We start from the raw sequence: 25,783 nt of genomic DNA on the forward strand, positions 1-25,783 counted from the left end.
CCTTTGTGTCAGTTTTGCATGGGATCACGGGGTCAGTTATCAAGTGATGTTGAGGACTTGAATCTCTCTTGCTATCTTCCAGATAGATTGCAGCATTTACAAGAATAGTATTTTGCCTCTTCTTGCCACTGAAACCAGTCGCTCTACACAAAGGTTATTAAAGTCTGTGAATTGACAGCTGAGGCAAGAATTTATTTTTAAATTTATTTATTTAATAATTTATTATTATAAATCTTCTCTCCTCATCTTTCTGCGGCTCTTCAAGGGCGGTCCGTGTCAAAACATCAACCCCAAGCACCAACCACTGTGTGTGCACACCATTTAGCACCAATCAAGCATGAAACACCATCCCTGAGGCTGCTCTTGATTACCCACTAACACCACCTGCCGACTGTACTTTTTTTGACTGTATGCCATACTAAATTAAAATTATACAGACAGAGAAAGAAACTAGCCTGCTTTGGAATCTGGTTAGAAGGAGGGGGAATTATTTGATTATGATACAATGTTGGAAATATCAAACCCACTTCAGCGTGTTCAGTCTCAAGCCAGACCAGTTACAGTACAGCACATGAGCGCTTGCAAGAGTTCATGTTAGCATTGAGGTAAATAAAGCTGGTTTGCGTCTGTATCTGTATTTGACAAGTAGTTTCCACCTCCCAGCTTCACAAGCTGAGATTCCAGAGGATGATCTGTCACAACGTATGAATTATGCAGCTGTGTTACAGGGATTAGAGGCAATGTGGGCGTGAAGCAGAGGAGCACAAGCACCCTCAACACTTCATCCTTCATCTGTTATGCACCACAGCTCCACACCTGTAAATAAAACATAGTCCAGCTGGACTTTGATCACTTTTGCCCTATGGAAGTGGAGAAAGGGCCAGTTTATCTAAAGTGAGACTCTAGTTAGAGTTGAAGGACGCCCTGCATGCGCCGATGTCGCGTCAATTTAGAATTATTGCTCTGTTGCATGTTGTGACCGTGAAACGGAAACGTGCCCATTAACCGTTTCACATCAGAGCAGAGACACACAGAGGCTTTGGCACTGAAGAGGCTCACAGAGAGCTGCAAGCGGATCTATCTGACATGACAGGGTTTATTTGGGATCATGAGGGCAGTGGTGCCCGAGGAGGCCTACTGGCCCTGCATGTGACAACTTTAAGAGTTTGACCTTTTTAGATGTCAGTCCTCTGCTCATGCTGTGCCCATCAGCAGCACTTGTCTGTCAGCAAATGACGAGAGGCAGCGGTCGGGCCAACCGTGAGCTATATTCACAGTGGTTTGAAGCAGTCAATAGTGCCCACTGGGGAACCTGACTGTCATTACCTTAGCGTGGTAGGAGACTTAGCACAGTATGAATGTGATGCTCGCAGTTGTAAGAAAAAGCTAGACAGCTTTTTGATTGAGAGGAATTTTCCCCCAACTCATAACATCAAATGATGAGAAATGTAGGGCTGCCACTATGTGGTTCTAATTGAATCAACAGAAGAAGTGAAATAAATCCTTTTCCAACTGGAACGCTGTCCCTTATTCAACATTTTAAATCCAGGACAAGAATTTTGTGGGTCAGAAATTTGCTTACGCATTGTGCAGAAAAAAGAAATTGGCTTCGATGTTCGGCTTTTTATGGATACAATTTAGTCAACGCTGTTTAAATGTTCCCCCTCCTCAGGAATGATGAGACCTTCCCTGACTGAGATTGAGAATAAATATCTCCTCCATGTTTGATTTGCATCTTTACACCGTACTAAACACAACACACACACATATAACCAGTCACACTGTCAGTTTCAGTTTCCTTAGTTCACAGCGTCCCTGCTCCCACAAGAACATCCAACACATAACAAAAGCGTGTGCACGCGCATACACACACACACACACACACACACACACACACACACACACACACACACACACACACACACACATACACATTAAAGTCATTTTATGCCGGCTAATTGTGATACACTGTGGATATGGGAACCAGATGCCATTCCCAAGTCAGTTTTCCAGTGCGGTTTTCCTATCCCTGCCTAACCTCTGCGTCCAGATTCCCCCGACGAGCACCAGCCACTTGTGGTCGTCCGTTCCTGCCCATTCTGCTCTGATTACTCACATCCCTGTCCTCCATTAGTTTCCTGCCTTAAAAAAAGAAAGTTCCCCCCGGGCCCACGGTAATATGATTGAGGGTTCCCATGCAGAACTAACAGATGGAGGTGTACATATAGATATGTTTTTACTGGATGTCTTTCACTCTTTTCCAGATTTGTGCATGTTTGAAATTGAGTAGATTTCACTTCCAATGGTGCCCACAGTAGGCTTTTAGCTGCAAATGGTTAAATGTGCATTTTGCAGTTGCCTTACCACTATTTCCACTCTTGCATTGGTGCATTTGATAATATGTGTGTATCCAGATGGGATGTTTCAACTGTGCTGGGTAAAAAGGTTATTGGAAATATTGTGAGAGAATGAATGCTAAATTATTTTCCTTCCATAGTGCAAAAGAAATCACTCCTAAAAGCACCTCACTGGTGTTAGATTGTAATCTTTAATGGAAGAGTTCAGCACTTTTGGAAAAACGCTCGAGCATATGTCCCAAAATGTCAATTATTCCTTTGAATCAGCCAGGTTAAACTTAATCCAGACTGTTGTGGGATCTAGAACTTTTAGTTAGAATTTGAGGCAAACATGATGCATCACTTTACTGTGTGAAGTGCGTAAGTCAGGGTTTAGTCCTTTCAAACCCTTAACTCTGGCCCTCTTCCCCCTTTTGTGGTGGGCAGCACTCCTCACCTGCCCCCCTCCTGACTTCATTCCCTGCCAACAATTGGTGCCTGGAGGATTGCTTTGCTAAACTTCCTGTGTACACACATGTTTATTAATATTGTGTAGCTGTGTGAGAAAACCGTACACCCGTAAAGAAGCGGTTGTAAAAGCGGTAGTTGTTGGCCTGTGCTCTCAGAGATGCCAGTGCTCCGGGGTGAGATGATTGGATCCATGTGGCCGGCAGTTCGGGCTACAGCAACTATTGCCAGCCCCGTTGGCCCAGGTTCTACAACGCGGATATGAGCTCCGTTTGATGGATTGATGTTGTGGACCTCGATACATTTAACAGGTCACTGTGATGAAAACTAATACAGCTGAGTCCAGACAGAGGTTACACGCAGATCCCCTGTTCCGGATTTTTTGCATCTAGTGGATTAGGTAGATTGCTTCACAAGATTGCACCAGAAGCTTGCAGCCAAACCCACGAGAATTACTCTGCTCATGTCAACAACAGCGAAAGCTGTGGACGCGAGCCAGCCCCTCGCCTCGCGCTGCTAAGTCAGACGAGCACTGTCAAGCTTTCATCCATCATGTTTTAGTAAATCATAGTAGAGTAGGAATGTGAAGAATGGATATTCACTGTCTTCACTACGTAAGATGTTGATGAAATTTAGGTTGGTGTGTACTCTGCCGGGATATCTAGTGTGGGAATAAACTCACTTTGTTGATAACAGGCCTTTGAAAAGACAACCTTGTGTTGTGGATAACAATGGAAATTAATATTTATGTATTTTAATAATCTGTTCAATGTAATCACATTATATAAAAAAGAATGTGGCATTAAATCTGATGTCAAAGTCAGCTCCATACATGTAGCTGACCAGCCCTGCAGGGTGAAAATATAAATAGTAAATCTGCATCAGCAAAAAAGGTCATCCCTGACCTGATAAATAGTAGTTTTTGCAGTTTTTCTGGTAAGCAAACAGAATGATATTTTATTATGTCTTATTGGCAGGTTACCACCAACCCCTATACAGTACTACCTCTTATCATGTGCCCATTGTTCCATACTTAGGCCACGGGATGGGATACCTCATCCAACCTGCACGGTCTGAGAGTAAACTAATACAAAATAACTCTAAATAGATATTTAGGCACTCTATTGATCCAATGAAATGCAGCAGAGGCATTAGAAGCACATACATAGTTTGGAATAAAATATGAAACTACAGAAACCAGATCATCCATTCTACAGCAGGAATTGGTAACTGTGTTTGAAGGTTTCACACGTCAAAATACATAAAGTATAGGGAGCTATACAAGCACTTAATTCAGGATGAAATGCATATAAATGCCATACAATCGAAGACAGACCAACGCAGAACACAGGAAAACCCAGTTGTGCAATATTTTCCCATCTTGATAATCAGCACTGCAGGAGCCACATATGAAATGTACCTCGGTGCCAGGATCATTTTATTGAACATCGTTTACTCTTTCCTTGTAATACGAAGTGAAGTAACTTACATTGTCAGATTTGAATGGCAATGTTCATGTTGCTTGCGGGTTTGGCCCCAGTTCCCTTTGCTTTTTTATATTTCCCTGCAGACCTTCCCATATTTCTCCTGCCACTCTCTTTTAAAGGTGGCAGAGGGTTTCCTCTTTTTTTTTTTTTTCTTCATACCAACAGCTCATTCAGGCCATTGCAGGAGACAGTGGTCACGGTTTGGCTTAGAATGAGAAGCTAAACATGTATATGGATAGAAAAAACCTTAATCCTGATCCAGTGGTCCACCATAACTCGACAATATCATGCACACAGGATGTTCTGTTAAAAATCATCTCATGATGGAAGTTTGACATAAGTTTGCCCAGCGTTAAGCAGCAGAAGATGTGAGGCTTAACATCAATGTGATAAGTGTCATTTTCAATAAGTGGATAAAGTGCTTCAGCTATGGGGCAACTGCATTCCCTTCATCACCACACATATGACAGACATATTTAGTATTTTTCAAGTCACTTACAGGGACTTCTCTTTTAAGAGGTTTTCTGGAAATAATTGTTCCCGCTCCCTACAGTGACAGTAAAAAAAGTCTGCACACCAAATTTACAACCAAATCCAAAATGCGTCATGTTTAAGCAACAATTTTCTTAACTCCTATATCGAAATCTGTTAAAGGAATAGTTCGACATTTTAGGAAATAGGCTTATTTGTTTTCTTGGCGAGCATTATACATGAGAAGATCGATTCCACTCTCTGTAAATATGAAGCGACAGCAGGCAGCCAATTAGTTTAGCTTAGCATAATGACTGGGAACAGGGGGAAAGAGCTAGTCTGGCTCTGTCCAAAGGTCCAACAAGGAACTCTAAAGCTCACCAATCACATTGTATCTGATTTGTTTAATTTGTGTAAAAACAAATAGTAATAACAGCAAGTTTTACAGGGGGTAATGGGCCAGAATATTTCTTGAGTGGTTGCAGTAAATTCCGGCGAGTCTCCGCTGAATAGCTAGCAACCTCACACTGATGAGACGGCTCCAGGAAGTTACTGTGCCCCGGCAAAAATGAACTTTTTTACTTTTGGACTGAGCCAGGCACCCTTTCCCTGTCCTTAAGCTAACCTAAGGTAACCTGCTGCTGGTGGTAGCGTCATATTTACCTTACAGATATGAAAGCATCAGTCTTTTCATCCAACTCTTGGCAGGAACATGAATTGTATTTCCCACAATGTCCTTTAAAGAACATTAGTTTGCAGTTTTTGAGATATGCATGTGGCCATTCAAGAATCAAATGCAATCTGAATATAAATGTATTGAAGGCACTATAGAGGGTTAATCGTGTTCAACAAAGTAAACACAGTGAGCATGTTTGATCAAACACAGGCAGCCTGATGAGCCACGGAGCACCTGCTGGAGGGCTGCTTTTGAAAAAGAGCCAGAGCAGAAGCAGTAAAAAGACGTTAAAAGCATACACAGGTGCCGATTAGAAACCTTCTTTGGGGCTGACTGAAACCACAAAGCTGCAGAGACTGCTTGACAAGAGACACCCGCTGCAGTTCTACTGTAGTACAGTTCGCTCCTTTTTGAAATGGTCTTTGCAGGAGAGCTGTTTAATAGTCTCTATAAAAAGACCCTCACTGTACTGGCTTAAACCTTTTGGAAAAGCTCCAGTGGTCGCTGTCTGTGCAAGTGATGTGCAAATGATGGGCAGTATAATGAGCAGGTGCAGACAAAATCATTTCCACATGCTTTACGACCAGATGGAAGAGCTAAATGAACAAGGATTTTGGGCAGGATATGGTAAGGTGTGTCAAAAGCAGCATACCACTTGTGGAGTATAAATCTACCAAGAAATGCTGCTGAGTGTGGTTACCAAGTCATTTTATTTGATTGATACAGTTCATCAGGCATGATAGGGTTATCAAAATATGCGGTTTCAAAAAGATAACCTATTATCATTAGTGATATTAAGCTTAAATGTGTGATAGCATTACTTAGTGCCCTGATTAGCAACCTGGGGGGTATGTCTGCAGTTGCTAAGTAATGGATAAATGGTATGGATAGCTTATAGTTATGGATAAACAGTTTAAATTGTTAGCTACGAGTAATGTTTAAAATAAATGCATTGCTGAGGAAGGGGTACTTTTTATTTTTGGGAGAATATACTGTAGTATCAAACAGTTTGGGAACCACTGACTTAGTTAATCAAACCCATTTCCCTGGGATATCTACTGTACAAATCCATCTAACACCTGTGACCCATTTCCCTTATTTATCCCTTCACAAACAAAATCTAAACATGCTTTTTTTTGCCCTATTATGGAGGTTAAACATGGATCTGATCAAGTTTTGTTATGTTGATGTACTTATCATGAACCAATCTGGATTCATTGAAATGCTAAATCATATAAAGCGGAGTTTTCATTTCTTTCCACAAACTCACGGTGCTCAGTCATTTAGCCCGGTCATTTGCGGTGCCAACTATTTGTACTTTTCAGTGCCAGTGCGTTAAGCAGGCTTGTGCAAAACGCTGCAGTGGGAATGCATTTCTTTGTTACAGCCACTCATATGTTTGCAGTAACAGCTTGTCATTAGCCTTCTATTGTCCAAGGGCAATTTTCCTTCACAACAAAAAGCCTGCACAGATTTTTTTTATTTTTTTTTAGTTGCCTTCCATTTTCATGAACATGCTGGAAACTTATTTAGCCTCTCTGGAATGCATCTACATCATTATAAAAGTAAAATTCACATTTGATTCCAATATGTTGCCCCTGTTATGTTGCCCCCAAGGGAACCGCAATCGGAAACATTGTTTTCATAATGGTGCATTTTGTGTTTACAAGTGTGTTGTTGCTCTTTGTAAGGCCAGACAAGTAAGCAGCAGGACCACCTCCTTAGATGTGTATATATTAAAGCTGCATTTCCCATAAGCTTTTGTCTGGGCTTGTTGAAGCGAACACAGTTGCCTCATATTTGAATAAACGGGAAAGGTTTGGTGGAAGGTACAGGTTCATAACCTCATGACCAAGACAAATTGGGCCCAGTGCAGATACAGTTGGGAACACATGCACATGCTATTCATAAACAAAAATCTATGGATAGTTAACTGTGCATTAGAAATAATGCCCGATGGCACTGAGCAGGCAGTATGGTAGAAATTGGCTGAGGGAAACTGCTGGACTGCCTCTAGAGCATTTCAGTTTTAGACTGTGCTATTGTGTGCCAGTGCAGTGCAAGCCTGTCTATGTCTGTAAACCTGCTATTCTGGGTCACTGGAGGCTGTTCCTGTGAGTCTATGGACCAAACTCAGGTCTCATACTAATGCTACCAATCTATGGATTAGTGTCAGCATATATTTCTCTGTGTGTCTGATATCTTTGGGAGCAAACCATGTTTGACCGTTATTAGCCTGGAAAAGTAACCACTGCAAAGCTATTACCAAAGTTGTATTGGCGACAGCTGAACAACTTGTTCTTTTTATCTGAAGACGTGTCATTTTTTGGCAGTTACAAAATCAATGACAAAATAAGAAGAGATGCACAATTTCTCAAACCTTGGAAGTGATTGTAAAAGATTCAGAACTAACTTATTTTCTACCAGGAAAAAGTACTTTGATCTTACAAATATATTTGACAGTTTTTCATGTGAAATACAGATTAGCATCAGTATGCATAGCACAGCAATCTTTCTCAGGAACATTGTTGCTAAGCGGACGGGCGGTCAGTTAGTCTCTCTCTGCTGACACTGATCTAATACTGATTTTTCCAAAGCTGACTTTTTCCAAAACTGCGACGTCAGAGGAAGAAAGAGAGCCCAGCATACTGTGCTTCATCCTTCAACATAAATGTTCCAAAATTGTGTTTTTTGACACAAACTCATTGGGCACCAATATATGGATGGACACATCATTGTCAAATCCTCTACTTCACTAATGATTTTTTACAGGGCCCACCCAGGAGCCCCTGCTTGTTGATTGACAGAAGTTGGATGCAAAACTGCCTCACAAAAAAAGTGTTCCTCTCGTTCAGGGCACATTTTTACAATGTGCTTGCCAGTACTTGGTTGGAGACTGCTGGATTTGATCCTCTAAGTAAACATGGACTTGATTTGGGCCTGTTTTTGGTTTTAATTGAATGTTTGTATAAGCCCTGACGTCTACAATGCATAAGGTACCGATTCCCAGTCTGTGACAGGGCATTTTAATCAAATGCTAAAAGAGATGTCAAAAAGTGAAGAATGTTAGTTTCATCAAAACTCAATTTGTTAATCTTTTGATTTTGCCTTCTCCCTCTTAATTCATGATGTTCAAGCCTTGTTAAGCAGCTCTGTTTGTTTATTGGCTTACATGATTGGTCACACTGGTTTTACAGTTGTTGTAGTAGTGTATTGTATCTTACCGAAGAGTGCCATGTCACTACAATGATTACAAATAACTTAAATGGATTTTTTTTCTCTCTTCATAGGGCCCTCCAGGTCCTAAGGGTGAAAAGGTGAGTAATTTTCAATTTTTTGTTTGATATATTAATAGTTTGATATCTTAATTGGTATACTATTGATCTACCCAGATATTTAATTCAACTACTTAGCAATAGTTCAACATTATTGGAAATACTCTCATATATGTATGCTAAGCTAGAGCCAGCAGCTGGTTAGCTTGGCTTGGTTTAGCATAAAGAGAGGAAGCACAGGAAAATGGCATGGTTCTGTTCAAAGGTACAAAATATGTCCAGCAACACTAGCTGTTTCCCTCTGTTTCTGTAATAACCCATAACCGGCTGCTGGCTCCAGATTCATACATAAACATGAGAGTGGTATCAATCTTCTCATATAATTCTCAGCAAGAAATAAATACCTTTTATTTTTCCAATATGTCAACTAACCCTTGAAGAAAGGTGACATTTTAGTCTTTTAATAGCCAACCCATCATACATTCTTGCAGGTCAAGACAATTCAATAATTATTTGTTTTTGCTCTTCTTACTGTTAATTTGTCCATAAAGAGTGTCATTTTGCATTTGCGGCAATCATTTGGAATATTTCAATTCTCCTGTCGTTCACAAAGCCACAGCACAGAACATTAATGACTGAAAGCCAGAGCCCAAGTTGGAGCCCTTAAATGCCTCGCTGAGCGTTCCTCCATAAAAAAGCAGCAGAGCATGTAAAATAACCACTCTGTCTCTTTAAAAGTCTGCAGGACTCTGGGACAAATGTGTCCCTGTGACTTTGCTTTGAAAGACTAAAATAACATCCCATGATTCACACCAAAGTTGATAAAGTGCCTTTATTCCCTCATCATTGAAACAAATAAGTGCATACTTATAAAATGCTACTGGGAAAGATCTGTTCTGTTTTACAGGCCATCATTAAATAGATGCAGTATTTATTCATACTTTGTATAAAGTGAGCAACTTGGACATAACCCATTATATTTAAAGGATTATGGTGCTGTAAAATACATGACATAAAATGAAATGGCGTGAGAGTGCTAACCAGAGCTAAAGTTAAACACAGAGACACAGTTCACAGTTGTCATCTGCGTCAAGTCGCACTCTTTGGTAACAGATGATTTCTAGTAATGTGGGGTGTGGAACGACGTTGGTTGCTGTCGCCGACCGACGTAATGAATCAAAAGTGAGATCTCTTATTTGGTGCCCCTCAAAGCATGAAATGGAACCCATAAGCATTGGCTTACAAAACCAGGTTTAGATGATTGTCAAGCATCCGTTATGAAAATCGTGAATAACCCAGTCTCGCTGATTAGATGCATGTTCATGTCTCTCATGTGAACCACTTTACGTGCTGTTTAATGAAATGAAAAACAACTGTGTGTATTCCACCCACCCAAGACGAATACAGCGTGCATCAGTGTGGCCATTCACAACTGTTTCCCCATTACCTCCGGTTTTGGAATGACTGCCCAATGAAAAATTACAAAAATTCCGAGAGCTGTTTTATTTGAAATTGCCAAAATTCCCATCCATGTGTGATAAGTTGTTGGGCTGCTTTTACTGCTATGGCTCAATTGTAACTCGGCCAACAGGAGTGTGGAGTGCAGATCAGATTGTTTGTTCAGTTATCCGATTCTAGACAGATTACGGTTCTAATTCAGTGTCCAACATTTGGTCTTCCTTCAGTTGTTTCAAACAAAAGTGTACTTTTCATTCGGTTTCACTCTAATGTGATAAACCCACAGTCTTCACCATGCAGGTTGATTTGAAACCAAACGTTTTCTCCTTCAGGAACGTTCTCTGTCCACAGAGATCTACCCCCAAAGAAGGCAGATAGCCAAAGATCTCTGGGGCATAAAATCTGGCCTGGCAATTCAGTCGTCCCCCCCCCCCCCCCTTACCAAACCCACCAAACCTCATACCACTGCTCTCTTTCTTTCTCTTTCTCTCATACCCAATTGATGTCAGTCCATGTTATCATAAGTGATTTTACTCTCAACCGCAATGAATAGCTGGGTTCCTGTATTATTTTTCTTTATCAATGTGTTCTGAATTATGCCTCAGTGATTTCGTTGTGAGTCTCAGCTTATTATTAGCACTGTACTTGTGTCTGTGTGTGTTCAGTGTGTGTTTGACCTCTTGCATTTCAAGACAAATTCTTTTTCTTGCCTTCTGCAGGGGGATCAAGGCGACCAGGGACCACGGGTATGCGGTTTACTGTTGACTTCTTGTGATTAGCTGATGAATGTGACTGTGTGTGTCTTCCCCAGCAGATTTGTGGGCAAAAAGGTTTGAGATGCATGAAATTCCTGGGATAGTGTTCTTCCCATCTGGCCAAATACAACAAGCATTTCAGCACTGCTTATTTCTACATCAAGAATAGGCAGGCAAACAGTGCAAGATACCTCAGGGTGATATGCTTTGTGTGATGCAAAGACCTTTTCTTTACCTCTCGTCTTCAAATTGCACATGAGTACAGCTTTTTACCCATCAGCTGAAGATATCTGCTCAATCTCAGCCACAATCAAAAGCCAACTAGCGCTGTCTCTATAATTACTCGTGATTCACTTCAATCCTCGACGTGACATGGCGTGTTCAGAGCTTTAATCATTCTCAGCTCTGAAGTTTGACATTTCTATAAATGTACAGCTTCTAAATGATGATGATGTGAGTGCTTTTCCGTGCTTGACAGACTCTGAAATGAATTACTCGATCTCCATCTTACAGCCAGCGTGCCCTCATTTTTTCTCAAATAATGGTTAAAAAATGAGCCCTCTTTAAAAAAAAAAAAAGCCGACTGCACAGGTTTGTTTAAAGTAGATTGCATTAACTGGGGTCACACTTTTCACTTTGTCTGTATCTGCTGTCATCATCAAGAGTAGATTGTATGGAGTCAAAGTCACTTTAAATGCCTGTAATTGATTTCCGTGAGGGCACGTAGAGGTTGGAGCACAAGGATATGAGAATGTAACAACACAGAGGTTTGTCTTGTCACCAGAACACCAGACGTCTCCCGAGTTCATCTGATCCCAATTCTGTATTGAAGCCCAACCAGACGTTAGTAGTTTGCCAGTTAACTTTGTCAGCTCTCCTCCAGACCAGTTCTGCACAAAGCATGGCGTTTCTTATGATTTGGAAGTCAATACAAATGACCTTCCCTGTGAAATTTGATTAGCGGTCTAAAAATTATACATCTTATGTAACACATGGGCACTCCTTAAAGACAGCCAAGTCCACAGATATTGTGGATGTCTGAGTGGTTTCACACTCTGACAAGATCTACAAATACATTCCCTTAGTTATCCTTAGTTAATTATTTATGATATAAAACGTATTGTATAATCCTTATAGTTGCAACGGCAGAACCGCTGCAAACAGGCACAAAGGAAATATCTTCGCTCTCTAGCCGAATTGACTGGAGTGATCGATCGCCGTTTAGATAGAATTTCTTGGGTTTTGCTCATAATTTGTACCCTTTTAACCTAGGAAATGGACTCATCTGTCTCTATCAGCTAAATGATTTACAATTTGGAAACTGCAGTGTGGCTGACAGAGTTGTAACAGGGACCAGCCAGGCCCTATTTGTCTTGTAGAGTAAATAAATAAACTGTCCACTTCAAGAAAGCATTTCATTACCTTCCAATTACAGCAGAATTGTTGTCCCTTAACAGGTACAAATTAGCACACAGTCGCATATGAAGGACTACAGGGGCATGAAAGCTGTCTAGGTCACCAGCAAATGATATTACTTCCCCAGAATATCATATAGACTTTGCACATTAGATTAGTAGGTTGATGTAGCGGAACAGTATTACATAGATTTCCTTAATAGATGAAGGTATAAAAGGACAAGTACTCCCTGACTTGACTATTGACTCATTTCATGGCCAGTATTGACTGTGTGCAGAGACGCTATTAAACCCATATAGAGGTACATGTAATCAGCAGAGCATGTAAATAATATATCATGTTCACACCAAAGTGTGCCAGATTACATCAAATTTAAGCAGATTTAAATTTAGAATAATTAAAATGACAAAATATCGGTGTGTGCATGCTTATACAACAATGTGTATGTTTACTAGGTTCATGTCAAAAGGCCAAGTCAAAGCTCCTCAGCCTCTGTGGCCAAACACAGTATGAAAATTGCCACATGGCCAGCAAAATTTCCTCACAGACACACACTCCCTGTGCCTGTTCCCCACATGTCGGGGTCAGCCATTTGTCGGCCCTAAAAGTCAAAGGCCACATCCAAATGCCAAAGGTTAGCCAAGCAGCAAATAATAAATTGGCCAGTTTTGACAAACAAATGTGTGGCCACTGTTGGAGCTCCACTGGTGGGATATAATTAACAGGAATTACTGTCTCTGTGTGTCATCAAGAAAGCTGTGTGGTCTTTTTGAGGGATGGGAACTGGCTACAGGTGTCAGACAAAGGTTGGTGAATTCCTGGGTCAGCAAGAGGAAACATTCCTGAGATTTCACCAACAAAACTCCCCGAGTTTGTCCAGGACTTTACTTCTCACATTGTGGGATTTGACCCATTTGCTATGCTCTTCCAAAATAAAGACTGTGATTATGTAATTTCCAGGATTTTACTTTTCACTCGTTAACAGGAAATGTTATACAGTCAACTGTTTGCACATGAAATCAGAAGCCTTAAAATGAATTTCACTTCAGATACATTTGATGCATCACATTGATGCCAATTCTGAGGCTTTAAATGAATGTATTATTCCTCTCTTAAATGTATTAAAGCCATCTGTGCAAGGAACTGGTAATCCACTCCACATATAGATATTGAGAAAATGCCTCAGCCTTGTGCGTTTGGTGTGGTTGGGGAGGGAGATGCTGGTTCTGGCAAGTGTCCTATGACGGCTGTTGCTGATTGTCGTCATATCTGGCTTTTTGTTTACTACGGTTACAATCCTCTTGCTGCAGGCAAGTACATAGCTTCACCAAATAACCAACATCCGTTTGGAGGAGAAAAGCAAAACAAAACAATCTGTGAATGGTTAGGATTCTCTGTCAACCGCAATGTCATGATCATTCTCACGTATAGTCAACAGCACAGAGGCAATGCAGGGTTAGCACCAACCCAAACCTAGTCGAGCCTTTCTCCACTTTCTCGCAGCCTTTGCAGAGAAAGATTAAACTATGGTTTTTGGTTAGATAATCTTGTGCACGTTCCAAACACACGCTGGTCAGTGAAGTTGTCAACATGCTGTCAACCTGGCCGCGGCTTCTCCCCTAGTATCAAAGTGATTGTAAAAGCAAAAAGGATGCAACCCAGGAAGCGATCACAAGTGCCAGGCTGCACATGCGTCACTACATTTTCATGCAGGCAGTGGTGGCCTAAAGTTTAGAGAGCTTGTGACCGGGAGGTCGTCTATTCAATCCCCAGACCGACCAGATAAAATCTGGGTGGGGAAAGTGAAAAAGCAGTGTTTGTCCCTCCCTTATTACCACTGAGGTGCCCTTGAGCAAAGCCCTTAACCTCCAACCGCTCCGGTGGAGCTGCTCAGTGGCCAGCAGATCAGACTGTGGTTGTACTGGGCAGCTTGCAGGTATGAATGTGTAACTGTGTGAATGTGATCAGGGCGTTCCTGCAAATGAGAGGCTGCCTCTCAGTGAACCTCCCCTGAATAAATAAGGTTAATTAAAAAAAAAAAAAATTTATTTCCCTCCACCCCCACTGACCATAATACAGTTCTTTTTTTTCTTTGTTTGTCCTCAAGATGTTTGAGGTTGTAAATAACTTGAGAAATAGTTGCGCTTCAATCCCAGTTACACACAGCATGGCTATTGTTGCAGTGTAAGAGTTTTGCTCTGTTCTGCTGCAGGGATGAATTAAATCAGCCTGCCTTGAAAGCCATATTCGTAATGAGCCATGCTTTTTGAATTATCTTTTTTGAAAACCAGAGGGTACCAAACTGTTTGGATAGGCCAGGTTTTTTTTATCCTAAGCTTGAATATGGAGAAAGATTGTTCTCTTACAGGGCACGTTTGTGCTATTGTGCAAGTCTTTGAGAAATACATTCATCAGTTCATTGAGGTTTGTTATTTACGGTGAAGCAAAAACTGCAGCATAAAGATAAGCAAAAGAATATGCAATCACTGGACAACCAATATTTACATGTTTTTCCATTAACTTAGCATCAGAGCTAAACTTTGACTTTAAATCGGTCTGAAATTTACTGAAGCAAAAGGGCCCTTGTTGTGTTTTAGTTTTGGAAAGGCTAGAAAGTTTGTTGAGAAAGCCAAAGCTGGGCAAGCTTGCCGTGACTAGTTGTGGCTTGCTAAGCTAGGACTGTAAGTGCTGTTCAGCGGATTGTTTTCGATCAGTTAATATTCCAGTGGACATTTATTCTGCAATATTCCTGTAAAAGACTCGTCACTATCAAAACCCTTGTTTGACAGGCATGCAAGACTAAAAATGTATATGGCTAATTATGGACAATATACCCCAAATGATTGACAGTCAATGAAACTTACTGAAGTGCATTTATTTGAGTAACATTCTGAACCATTTCCAGCAGACAATATGTCAATGTTTCTGGATTCAGATTAAAGTTAGCATACAGCTATAAACCCTCGTCTCCTCTTAACAAGAAGGAGGCCTGATGCTTTCTTCTTTTATTCAGTTTTGTCCTTTCAGTTTTACGGATCCCATCTGTCATGACCGTTGTTGACGAGGGAATTGGAAACCATTTGATTGAATTTCCAATGAACATCTCAATCCCATGATGTTTCCCAAAACTCTACGAACAATACAGCTACTCAATGTTATAGCTCAAAATCTGTCCGACGATAATCATCACAGCTAGTATTCGGCCTGTATATTTTAAATAAAACAACAGGAAATGGTTACTTAGAGATGGCATTGTAGCCTGCATTCTACACAGAATGGTCGATGGTCATTTCATGGCGGGGAGTAAACTTGGACTTTTAAATGGTGAATGTTTCAAATAAAATGTTGGTCTTGTTTAGGTCTGAATTGAAATGTCTGGTCCCACATGTTCCAGTATTTCACATTATTATACAGCTTGTTCCACAAATTTGTAAAAATATTTAGGATGCTTATCTTCTTCCTCCTTTAACTGTTTTTGTTCACTCAGTGTTTGAATGTCATGTGTGTGTTGTGCCATGTTCTGCTGTTTGTCCCTTTAGGGATTGCCTGGTCTCCCTACGCTGGCTGCTTTGCACAGCAATCAGATCCTGACTGTCAAGGTTTGTCGGTGGTGGTGCCGCCTAGCTGCTCAGCCCGACCCTTTCGCAGCACACACTGGGAGTAAATGAATCACTGTCGGCTGCTTTTTCCTCAAAGCCCGATGATAGACTAAGCACAGGAAAACCCCCATTTAATTAATCACAGCTAGTCAATGGTTATCCTCTTCCCCCACTGCCGCTACCAGTCTTTCACTCCTCTGTTCCACGCTACATGCCAGGTTCCCCATTGAAAGCAAAGGTGGCCTTTTACAACCCCGTAATATGTACAGTATATGACTGGAACAAGAAGTCATGGTCTGGCTCGTGTCCATTGATGCTAAAATAAATGGAAGGAATTGCAAGACGAATACTCGATGATGAACCAAAGTGGCAAAATGTTTTTTTAAAAGCTCATGCCCATGGTTCACCACAAATCCTTCAATCTTCCAATTTGTCCTTTGGGATTCGGGATAGTTTCAGCGATGGATGAAGCCACTTAATACCAATGGACACTAGCAGAATAATGCATGCATTGAAAGGAACAAGGTTAGAAATCAACCTCAACTCAGAAGGTTGACCACTCTGGTTTCAGTGTGTGCAGCTACCGGGGTCTGACTTAGCAGTAGGCGCAATGAAGATGATGACAGCGCTTTCACAGAGGAAGAGAAGTTCCCATTTTTCCGGGGACTGTGAGCCCGCTGTGGCGCCCTCGCACCCCTGAGGTGGTAATTATGGGTCCTGGCTCCAAGAAAAAAGAAAGCCCAGGCTTCCTAAGCAAACCACCTCGGTGCTGGAAAAGTGTGGATTTCTCCCCCCATCTGTGAAGGCGCTGGACCGGAGTTCATGAACACAAGCCTTTCTAACAAAATCTGTTTCTTTTTGCATTTGCTTTCCTCCTCCTCCTTCTTCTTCTGGGACTTCATCCTTCTTCAACCTTCTCTCACCTCTGACCTACGACCTCTTGACTTCACACACCTGCTCAGATGGTCTTCCCTAAGATCAATCATGGCTTTCTTTCTGCTGACCAGCAGCTCATAAAGCGGCGGCTCATTAAGGTAGTGGCTGTGTCCTCACTGGTGTCTCTGTCGTGCCAAGTCTCACCAAATCACTTCTCCCTGGGCATTCTGCAGTCTGCATGCAAACCTTCAGTCATAAGTACTCTTATACTCCTTCTGTTATTGTTAAAGGGACATTGAAAACAAGGTTATATTAAGGTAACATGAATTACTGTCCTGGCACTACTAAAAGCACTTTCCTTGCAAGTTAGATAGCTGATTTTCTTCTAATGCAGTACAATAATGGACCACACATTTTCAGTGTATTTTTTTGTCCTGATTGTTGTAGCTCTACAAATTGTTTTCAGTCTGTGCCTAATGCACAACCCCTATTCAACTCATTAAGTCCATTAAGGAATGCATGCATTTTAGGGGATTACTGTTTCAGCTATAAATCAGATACATTTCAGCTCCATCGTGTCTGCTAGTTTTAGCCATGAGACCTAAAATGCAAACTGTCCTCCATGTTATGAATGGAGGCAGCCCATAGCCACCCACGAGATCATTCCACTACTCTCTCTTCATTATCATTTAACTGAAGTGGCTCCAGTCTCAGTGGATCCAACAATATCACACAGTACTGACGTTTAAATGTGTTATTTTGCCACACAGGGAGATCAAGGGCAAGCTGGACCGCCTGGGCCTCCGGGGCCACCAGGGCCTCCTGGGCCAAGGGGGCCTCCAGGGGACACAGGGAAAGATGGGCCCAGAGGTGTACCTGGTCTAGCAGTGAGTATTGATTTTCACCTGACATCTGAAGAAGTTTGATAAAACTGAACAAAACTTTGTTGTTATTGAACTGGTATTGGATCAGTACAACTCTACAACTGTATTTTCCCTTTAACAAATACTGCATTGTTTCCATTAAGGGTAAAACAAGTTCAGCTCTTTATGTACTCATATTCAATTTGACTTTGACCCAGTGCTTTAGAGGGTTTACCCCAATGAAAACATTTCTAATGAAGACAAGACAAACTAGCGCTGCAGTTCATTGCCCTAATGTCTTCAGCTAAACATACATACTCCCAAGAGAATGCCTCACTGGATTTACATTTATTTGGTTGTTTTTCATTATAACGTAACATTTTCCATGTCTTTAAGCCTGTCACTAGCATCACACTAATTTATGTGAACTCTGCTTGTGAGAGAAAGAAGAAACAGAAAAGGCCTGTCAATTATGTTGAGCCATAAAACCTTCCGAGGACTCCAGCTGATCTTTATTGTCTTGGCAGAGTTCACAGTGGGAGTGCAAAAATATTAAGTGTTGTTTATCTGCTTCTTTCCAAGTTTTTGATGATTATTGTTTTCCGTTCTTCCAGTTGCAGTTGCAATAGTTGTCGCGTTTTTCCAAGAAATTAAACTTCGCTTGCTGGGGCACTTCATTTCTCCTGTGATTTATTTCTCCTGTCATAAGTCCCTCAGAAGGAAGGTGGCAAAAATGGTTCTGCAATTGTCACAAAGAGGCAAAAAATGGAATAATATTCGAGCCTGGCTTTGGCATAGATATCTGGCCATGTCTCTTTTCTACCTTGAGAACTGCAGGAACACGCAAGAGCCAGGCCTAAACCCAAAGCAGAGACCAGAACAAGGTTGTTGGAAGGATACAGTGAGGGGTGCAGGTGCCACAGCATGATGAAATGCCTCCCAGCCAACTTCGTACATGAGCAGAACAATGCTGAGCTCTAGTTGGCAACCTGGCCGCTATGCACCATAGCAGCTGTTCAAACACTAAAACAACTGGGGAATTCAACTATAATTCAACTATAATATATAATGTGGAAAATTCTGTATTTTTTTCACCATAATATTTGACTTGTTTTACTCCGAATACTGTTTACCATCATTTGAAAACTCCATGCATGTTCTTAACTTTTCAAAGTGGCCCACTGCTCTTCCATTAACTGGCTGTTTTGTATTTATATAGGGGGATCCAGGGCAGCCTGGAGAACCAGGAATCATGGTAAGCACCAACTTTTCCTTTCTGTGTTGTTTTTACGCTTCAGTTTTTGTCCTGATTAAACAAATGAAATATGACATGTTAATTAGTGAGCTTTAGAGGTGTTGGTAGGCATATTTAGTTACCTTTTGACAAAGCAGATTAGCTGTTTCCCTGTGTTTCCAGTCCTAATGCTAAGCTAAGTTTACAGCCTGTTGGGGGAAGCTTCATATGAACAATACAGACATGAGAACGGTATTAGTATTCTCAACTAACTCAACTTTTTTTTTTCATCATAAATATCCTCAACTGTGTACCATCTTGATTGCAAAAAGTATTCAGAGATACCAATGCTTTCCAAAATGGCTCATGCCATCTGCAGGCAGGTTGTTTTGTTTAAAGGTCCCATGACATGGTGCTCTTTGGATGCTTTTATATAGACCTTAGTGGTCCCCTAATACTGTATCTGAAATCTCTTTCCCGAAATTCAGCCTTGGTACAGAATTCCAGCCACTAGAGCCAGTCCCACAATGAGCTTTCCTTAGGATGTGCCATTTCTGTGTCTGCAGCTATTGAGGAGGAGAGAGGGGGGGGCAAGGTGGAGGATGGGGGTGTGGCCACACCCCCATCCTCTAGCCTTGACCAACTGCCACTTTGCTCGTTAGAAAGCCATGATGGCTCTCTCTCTCTCTCTTGGGTGGGCCAAATTCTCTGGGCGGGCAAAGCAGAGAAAGGGGAGGTAACCTTGCTCCTTATGACCTCATAAGGAGAAGATTCCAGATCGGCCCATCTGAGCTTTCATTTTCTCAAAGGCAGAGCAGGATACCCAGGGCTCGGTTTACACCTATCGCCATTTCTAGCCACTGGGGAATAAATTGCTGAATAATCTTTTTTTGGACATGTTTATTTTGCTAACAACCAACTCTGACGTTATTCAGAAAAACCAATACATCCATTTAAATGTTGCTGTTCAACAGAGTAAATTCATTTGAATCTTTTAACTAACAAATCCATCACGCAGGATGTTTTTTAAATGTGCATTTGATTTACGAGATACTCATAAGGTGGTTTATGGGTAATATGTTGAATATCAATGACACGTTTTATGATGCCCTGCAAAAATGTTTGTTTTCTCTCACAAAACACCTCATACAGTAGGGACAAGTTGTTCCAGTTAACAGCAACTGGATACCACTTGTGGTGTTCAGCAAATAAAGCATTTGATTAAGGTTTCCTCATAAAAGCTACATCGAATAGGTCAAGCCAAATTCCAGAGAAAGCAAAGACGGAAAACGTGACATGCAAAAACACTTGGTGATGTCAGTTTTCGCAAGTTCAGGGTAAAGTAAGTGAAGCTGACAGAGGAGGTGTTATCAAGCTCTTTCATCTCTGATTCCATCTCTGACCCTTTTCCATGGTGTGGAAAAAGTTGGTGGATTGGAAAGAAATGGACAGAAAAAAATAAAGGATGGCGAGGCTTAATAATAATAAGTGGCTACAGAGACGCATTAACTAGAGAAGAGGAGTTTAAAGCTAAAATTGCTAATCATTTTTAGGTCATTTAACACGCTCTTTACCCTCTACCCTCTTTCTGCTTTAATGTTGCTAAATGTTTTATCTTCTGTTGGCTTTAATTATACGTGTTACCCATCACTCCCTCTTGTGCTCATAGCTGGATAAGCAGCACCGTTTTGTTTGGAAATACAGAGTGTCATGAATGTAAAATGTCCTATAGATTTCCCAGTGCTCCCAGGTGTGCTCCCATAAGTCTCCAGTGCTTACACAACCGCTCATGACAGCAGCGGGAGTATTTCTCCAGAAGATGAATGGTGAATCCCATTCAAAATGAGCTCAGAGGCCTCGCACAGAGCTTTGAATAAAAAATAAGCGTTGCTTACTATAATTCATGAAATAAGGCATACTATTTCACGAGTATATACACAGCATGACACTAATGCCCCCCCCCACGCTCTCTCACACACACACACACACACACAAAAAAAAAGCAGCGTGAGATGAGCACGTCCCAGAGGTTGTAAAAAGAAGTGATGTGCAATGGCCGCTCAAACACAGTGGAGTTTCAGAGCTTCTGTTTTGCAGCCAACAGCAGTTTGTTTGCTACTCTTTGGTGGGGGTGGGGGGGGAGCAAAGATAAGAACATGGATTAGAGAGAAAAAGTTTCTGTAAATGATCATTTGGGTTGTTAAACCTCTGGAGAGGGAATAAAAACAAATTGTCCTTCCAGACTCAAATCACCACTTTTGAAAATATGAATTAGATGTGCATAAGCAACTAGACTGATAGGCTCCACTTTGTGCAGTAGGCTGAAAGGATCATCTTTGATCGGCACTTTTAGATCTGCACGAGTCACTCAACTCAAGGTAGGGATTTTGAGGTCAGTCCCCAACTTTAGCTTCTTTTACGGTGCTCTAGGAGCTCTCGCCCACTTGACACAGCTCTGCGTTTTTGATGTATATGCTATTGTTAAAGAGGCAAAAGTAGATTCCAGAGTTTTCCAGCAGACTTCCAGGACATATGGTGCTGGTTAGAAGGATTAAGCTCTTGTGGAGCAACAAGGAGAAGGGGGAGGTGGGAAGAAGAAGAAGAAGAAGAAGAAGAAGAAAAAGGAAATATTTTCAGGACTCAATTCAAAACCATCAGTGCCATAAGGTTTCTTTGGGGTAAAGGTGGCTTCCAGCCTTGCGCACAGTTTTCATTTGACTTGATTTTGCTTCAAAAAGAATAATTACAGAAAACCAGTGGTGTATGTGGTGTTCCATCTGTAACTTAACACAAAACTGAAAAAGTTGTATGTGCTTTGGGGCGTTATTTCTATTTTGCTGCAGAAGCTGCTCCCCTTTTACATCCTTTTCATTCCATAACTACCCACAATACACCAGTGACCCACCTTATACGTTTAAATGCACAGCAGGGATCTAATTTACTTAATATGCCTGTATAACGTGGCCATACCTATAATATTTTGGTGTCCTTGACTACGTTTCCTTTTAATGTGAAGCCAAACATGAGGAGCAAAGATGTGAGTAAATGGCTTAGGATTCAAAACAATGGCAAATGTTGACATCAGTAGCCATGAAACTTTTTTTCTGTGGAACAAATCTGTTTGTTCTTAAAGGAACATTCTTTTTTTCATTTAAAACCTTGGTGTTATTGTTTTAGATTGTATACCTACATTTTTTCCTACCAAAACCTCCATGCATTTTCCGGTGTCATTTTCTGCTTTTTCTGTTTTATCTGTGGGTTTTGGACCGTAGGACATTATAATAGATCAAACCCATGGAGAAAATAATGAAGTGCATTAATCAATAATGAAAATACTCGTTATTGAGAATGATAGTTTTTGTACATGGTCCCTGACAAAATATTTTAATACAATTTTAAATAGAAGTCCGAATTCCCCTAGAAGAACCACCAAAAAAAAGTTCCTGTTTATTTTCTCTCCCTATGTTTTGGTATACATTGTTTCAAAGCCTTCTCCACAGTACCGAATATGTAATTCTCATACTAAATCTATATAATACTGGATTCATTTATCTAGTTTTCTGCCTAAAGACAGTGGATTTTGTTTTTGTATTTAGTATAAAATATATCAGAATCTGCTTTTAAAAAAAACTCACGCCATTTGAAATATGTGTAATTATACAAAACTGATTGCCATTAAACATATCAGAGCCCCAAACATATTACCATGGACATGACTCAGAGACCTCAATGGTAACTACAACCCTGCCTATAGCTTAGCATAATACTGTAAAGAAACACTGTTGTTCTGGATATAATAGACCCACACTCAGCTGGTTTGATTGGGTAGTCTAAATGTGCCGTATTCTTGCTAGCTGCTGTTTTGTTGATAGTATTTGTAGCAGTAAAACTAGTGTAATTGAAAGGTCATGTAGACAGTTTAAATAAAGCACACATGTCCACATCTTCTACAGTGATGGTGGTGAGCACAGTGTTATGCTAACCTATAGCTACATCGGTCAAACTTAAGACAATAAGACCTAGGTTTTAAAAAATTCTGAAAGTACCTTAATTTAATGTAAACAGCAGCATTATGTTGCAAAGCTTTTTCAAAGATCTTAAAAGTGAAACAGAAGCTCTTAATCTGCACTCCAAAGCTCCCAACATGAAGCTTTTCAGTGCTTTTGATCAACCGAAATATTTTTCCCGTTAATGCGGAGCGAGAAACGCACACTCTGGAAGTCCTTCAAGTTGCTGAGAGTTCAACAGCAGACAGAGTGTGGGAATTGACCTTGCAATTGCTTCATTGTTTGTCTTTTCCGAGTCATGAATGAAAGCGCCGTCCATTCAGCGCTTTGTATTTGTGCTCGGATGCTCGGCTTCAATAGGCGCCCTGTTGATATTGCACATTTGTAGATTCTTCTCTTTTTTGAATGTTAAATGAGGCAGCTAAGGTGCGATATGCTGAGCATGTGCTATCATGATGAATAATTTCAGTTGAAAAGATATCCGTTTTAATGGAAATGTTTGTATTATTGTCCATTTTAATTTTCTTGCAATAACACAGCCCGAAGTTGAGAACAAAAGAGCCAGGACCAAGACTTCCTTAAGAGCCCTTGACTTTGTGAAAAATCTTCTTTTCAGGCAGTAGCTCCTGAGTGCTCTCAGATGTAGCCAAGCTAATTAGCACTCAGGCGAGTGGCACATGCTCTCACATACCTAGTGGGTCATAAAGATGTTTACCAAACCCTACTGAGGATAGCCAACAAAGGCTTTTAAAGGCAAGTGGGAGGAAAACCTTTTTCTTGGTCGGCTGGGATAATGAAAGTTGTTCATTGAGGTTTTTGTTATAAGTGCAGATGGAATGCACTATAAATGAGCTGCAACTGTGTGGGCCATTTCTGTAAATTTGAGAACTTGTTGCAGCAGGGTTTTTATGGAAATTCAGAATGGGGAAGTTTTTAGCTTCAGTGACTTGGTGATCGCCTTTGCAAACAAGAAATGGAAATAAACGGTTTAATCTAAGAAAAATTGCCATTATTATGGTCCTTTCAGCAAAGCCAAGCATCAGTTGGTGCTTTAGCCACAAGGCACAAGTTGGACACCACCAATCTACACTTCTTCTTTGCAGAAATTTGCACTGACATTCAAACTTCTTCGACCTGAATGTGTCCTCGTTGGCTACTTTTCAATACAGGCACACAAACCTTTCACACTCATCAGGGGACCGAATCTTAGGTTTTGCCAATTATACTGCATCAACATGATGCACAGCTTGTGGGGTATAAGGTCTGCCTGGCCACGACTTACTAAGAGTGATGAGCCAAATAGCGCCATTTGCTGTAAATCCTGAGCCGACAGTGGGGGAAAATGTTGGCTAACGTGAGGTGTCAAAACAGCCTAGCGTAAAAGTGTTGATGAACTGCTGTGGGTACTGCAATAGTTCAGAGTCTTGTCGAGCCAACATGGAAGAAACTAACTTTCAGCTTGTTTCTCCTTTTAGTCTTAATAAAAGACTGGTTCTGGGGGTAGGAGGTTGATGGTCCAACATGGCCACCGGTTTCACCGTGGCAGGGACGTGCACAGGTATGGGCTATTGTTGCCCGGGCAACTGCCCATTTGCCCTGATTGGATTTGCTGCCCCTCTGGCGAAAGAGCCTTTTTCTTCTTTTTTTGCTGTTGTGGCTGCATTAATACGTAATACTTCGCCCATCATTACTTAAGTTAAATCAAATTAAATGCACTATATCATTCAATCTTGCCTTAAGCGATGCCCTCTGCCCCCAGTCACGTGACTTTGTTTATATTCTCACACACGGAGCAGCGCAAGCCCTTAATTCTGCCTTCACGTGAGTTTATAAAGTTATTGAGATTATGACAAATGCCCTGTGAATAGTAACCAAAAAAATCCACTTGAGCTTTGAATAAACCAAAGCTAATGACATAACGTATGTTGCAGCAGCAGGCTAACGTAGCTACGTTGCGTCCGTTACATGAGTGGGCGTTCTGTAGAGAAGAGAGAGGCTCAGGGATGGGATGTTTGGGCTCTTGAATCATGCTAGGTTATACGTTGTTTACAGTCAATATGTTACATGAGTTTTCAACCAACAATCAGATGTGACGTTAGTGAAAGTGAAAGTCGCCTTACTTTGTTATGAGATGATAAATTAATACATGCATTTAAAAAAAATGTATAGTCTAATGTTAGTTTTGTGTACTTAAGTATGCCTTCACAACAAAGACGACTGAAGAAGAGAGAGAAAGAGCTCAATGAAGCTACTGTTGCCTTTTTTCCAGATTAGAGCAATAGCTCCTCCAAATGTCTGTGACGTCCCTGCACTGTGGTATACAGCAGGTTGAAAATATAAACTGTCCTCCCAGACACATCTATCACTGAGTTAAATCTCAATTCGAGATGTGGTGCCTTTTTATCCCTGTCTAACTTATTAGTTTTGTAAGGCTTTCCAACTATTGGCCCATTTCTGAATCTCTCTGTGTTGCAATGTAGACTGTGGAACAGCCAAACATGTTTTTACAGTTGCTAAAATTAATTAAGAAAGATATCAATATAAAAGTGAATACAATATTTTGTTATTCATGGTTTCATTCATGGCTTACTTAGAGATTCATGTTCATGGTGAAGCTCAATGGAAAAAAAGAAGGCACAGAGTGAGTTTCATTCTTTTTCGAAGAATACAACAAGGGGTTGATTGTGATTCAGTACTGCCTGAAGGGTGTGTGCTCTGTATGAGATCCTACCAGAATCCTTGCCAGTCTCTCTACTGTGACCATTTTGGCTGTGGAAATCATATTATTTAATCTGACATGGACTGTTTCGTGTTCCGTTTCTCTTCCACTCACTAACGCTCTCTCTTTGTCTCTCTTTTCAT

General features: G+C 40.9%; 1 protein-coding gene across 6 annotated transcripts in view; it reads left to right on the top strand.

Annotated features, from left to right (window-relative positions):
* The window catches only part of LOC120573230 (collagen alpha-1(XXV) chain), a 152,732-nt gene that overhangs the window by 87,213 nt on the left and 39,736 nt on the right, over positions 1-25,783 (top strand). For all 6 annotated transcript variants that reach the window (XM_039822801.1, XM_039822803.1, XM_039822800.1 and 3 more), the window contains exons 5-9: positions 8,729-8,755; positions 10,891-10,917; positions 16,904-16,975; positions 17,588-17,704; positions 18,900-18,935. In XM_039822801.1, the coding sequence (XP_039678735.1) occupies positions 8,729-8,755; positions 10,891-10,917; positions 16,904-16,975; positions 17,588-17,704; positions 18,900-18,935 (279 nt within the window). The remainder of the gene's footprint in view (positions 1-8,728; positions 8,756-10,890; positions 10,918-16,903; positions 16,976-17,587; positions 17,705-18,899; positions 18,936-25,783) is intronic.

This window comes from Perca fluviatilis, chromosome 14 (genome assembly GCF_010015445.1).
Source record: "Perca fluviatilis chromosome 14, GENO_Pfluv_1.0, whole genome shotgun sequence".
Classification (NCBI taxonomy): Eukaryota; Metazoa; Chordata; class Actinopteri; order Perciformes; family Percidae; genus Perca; species Perca fluviatilis.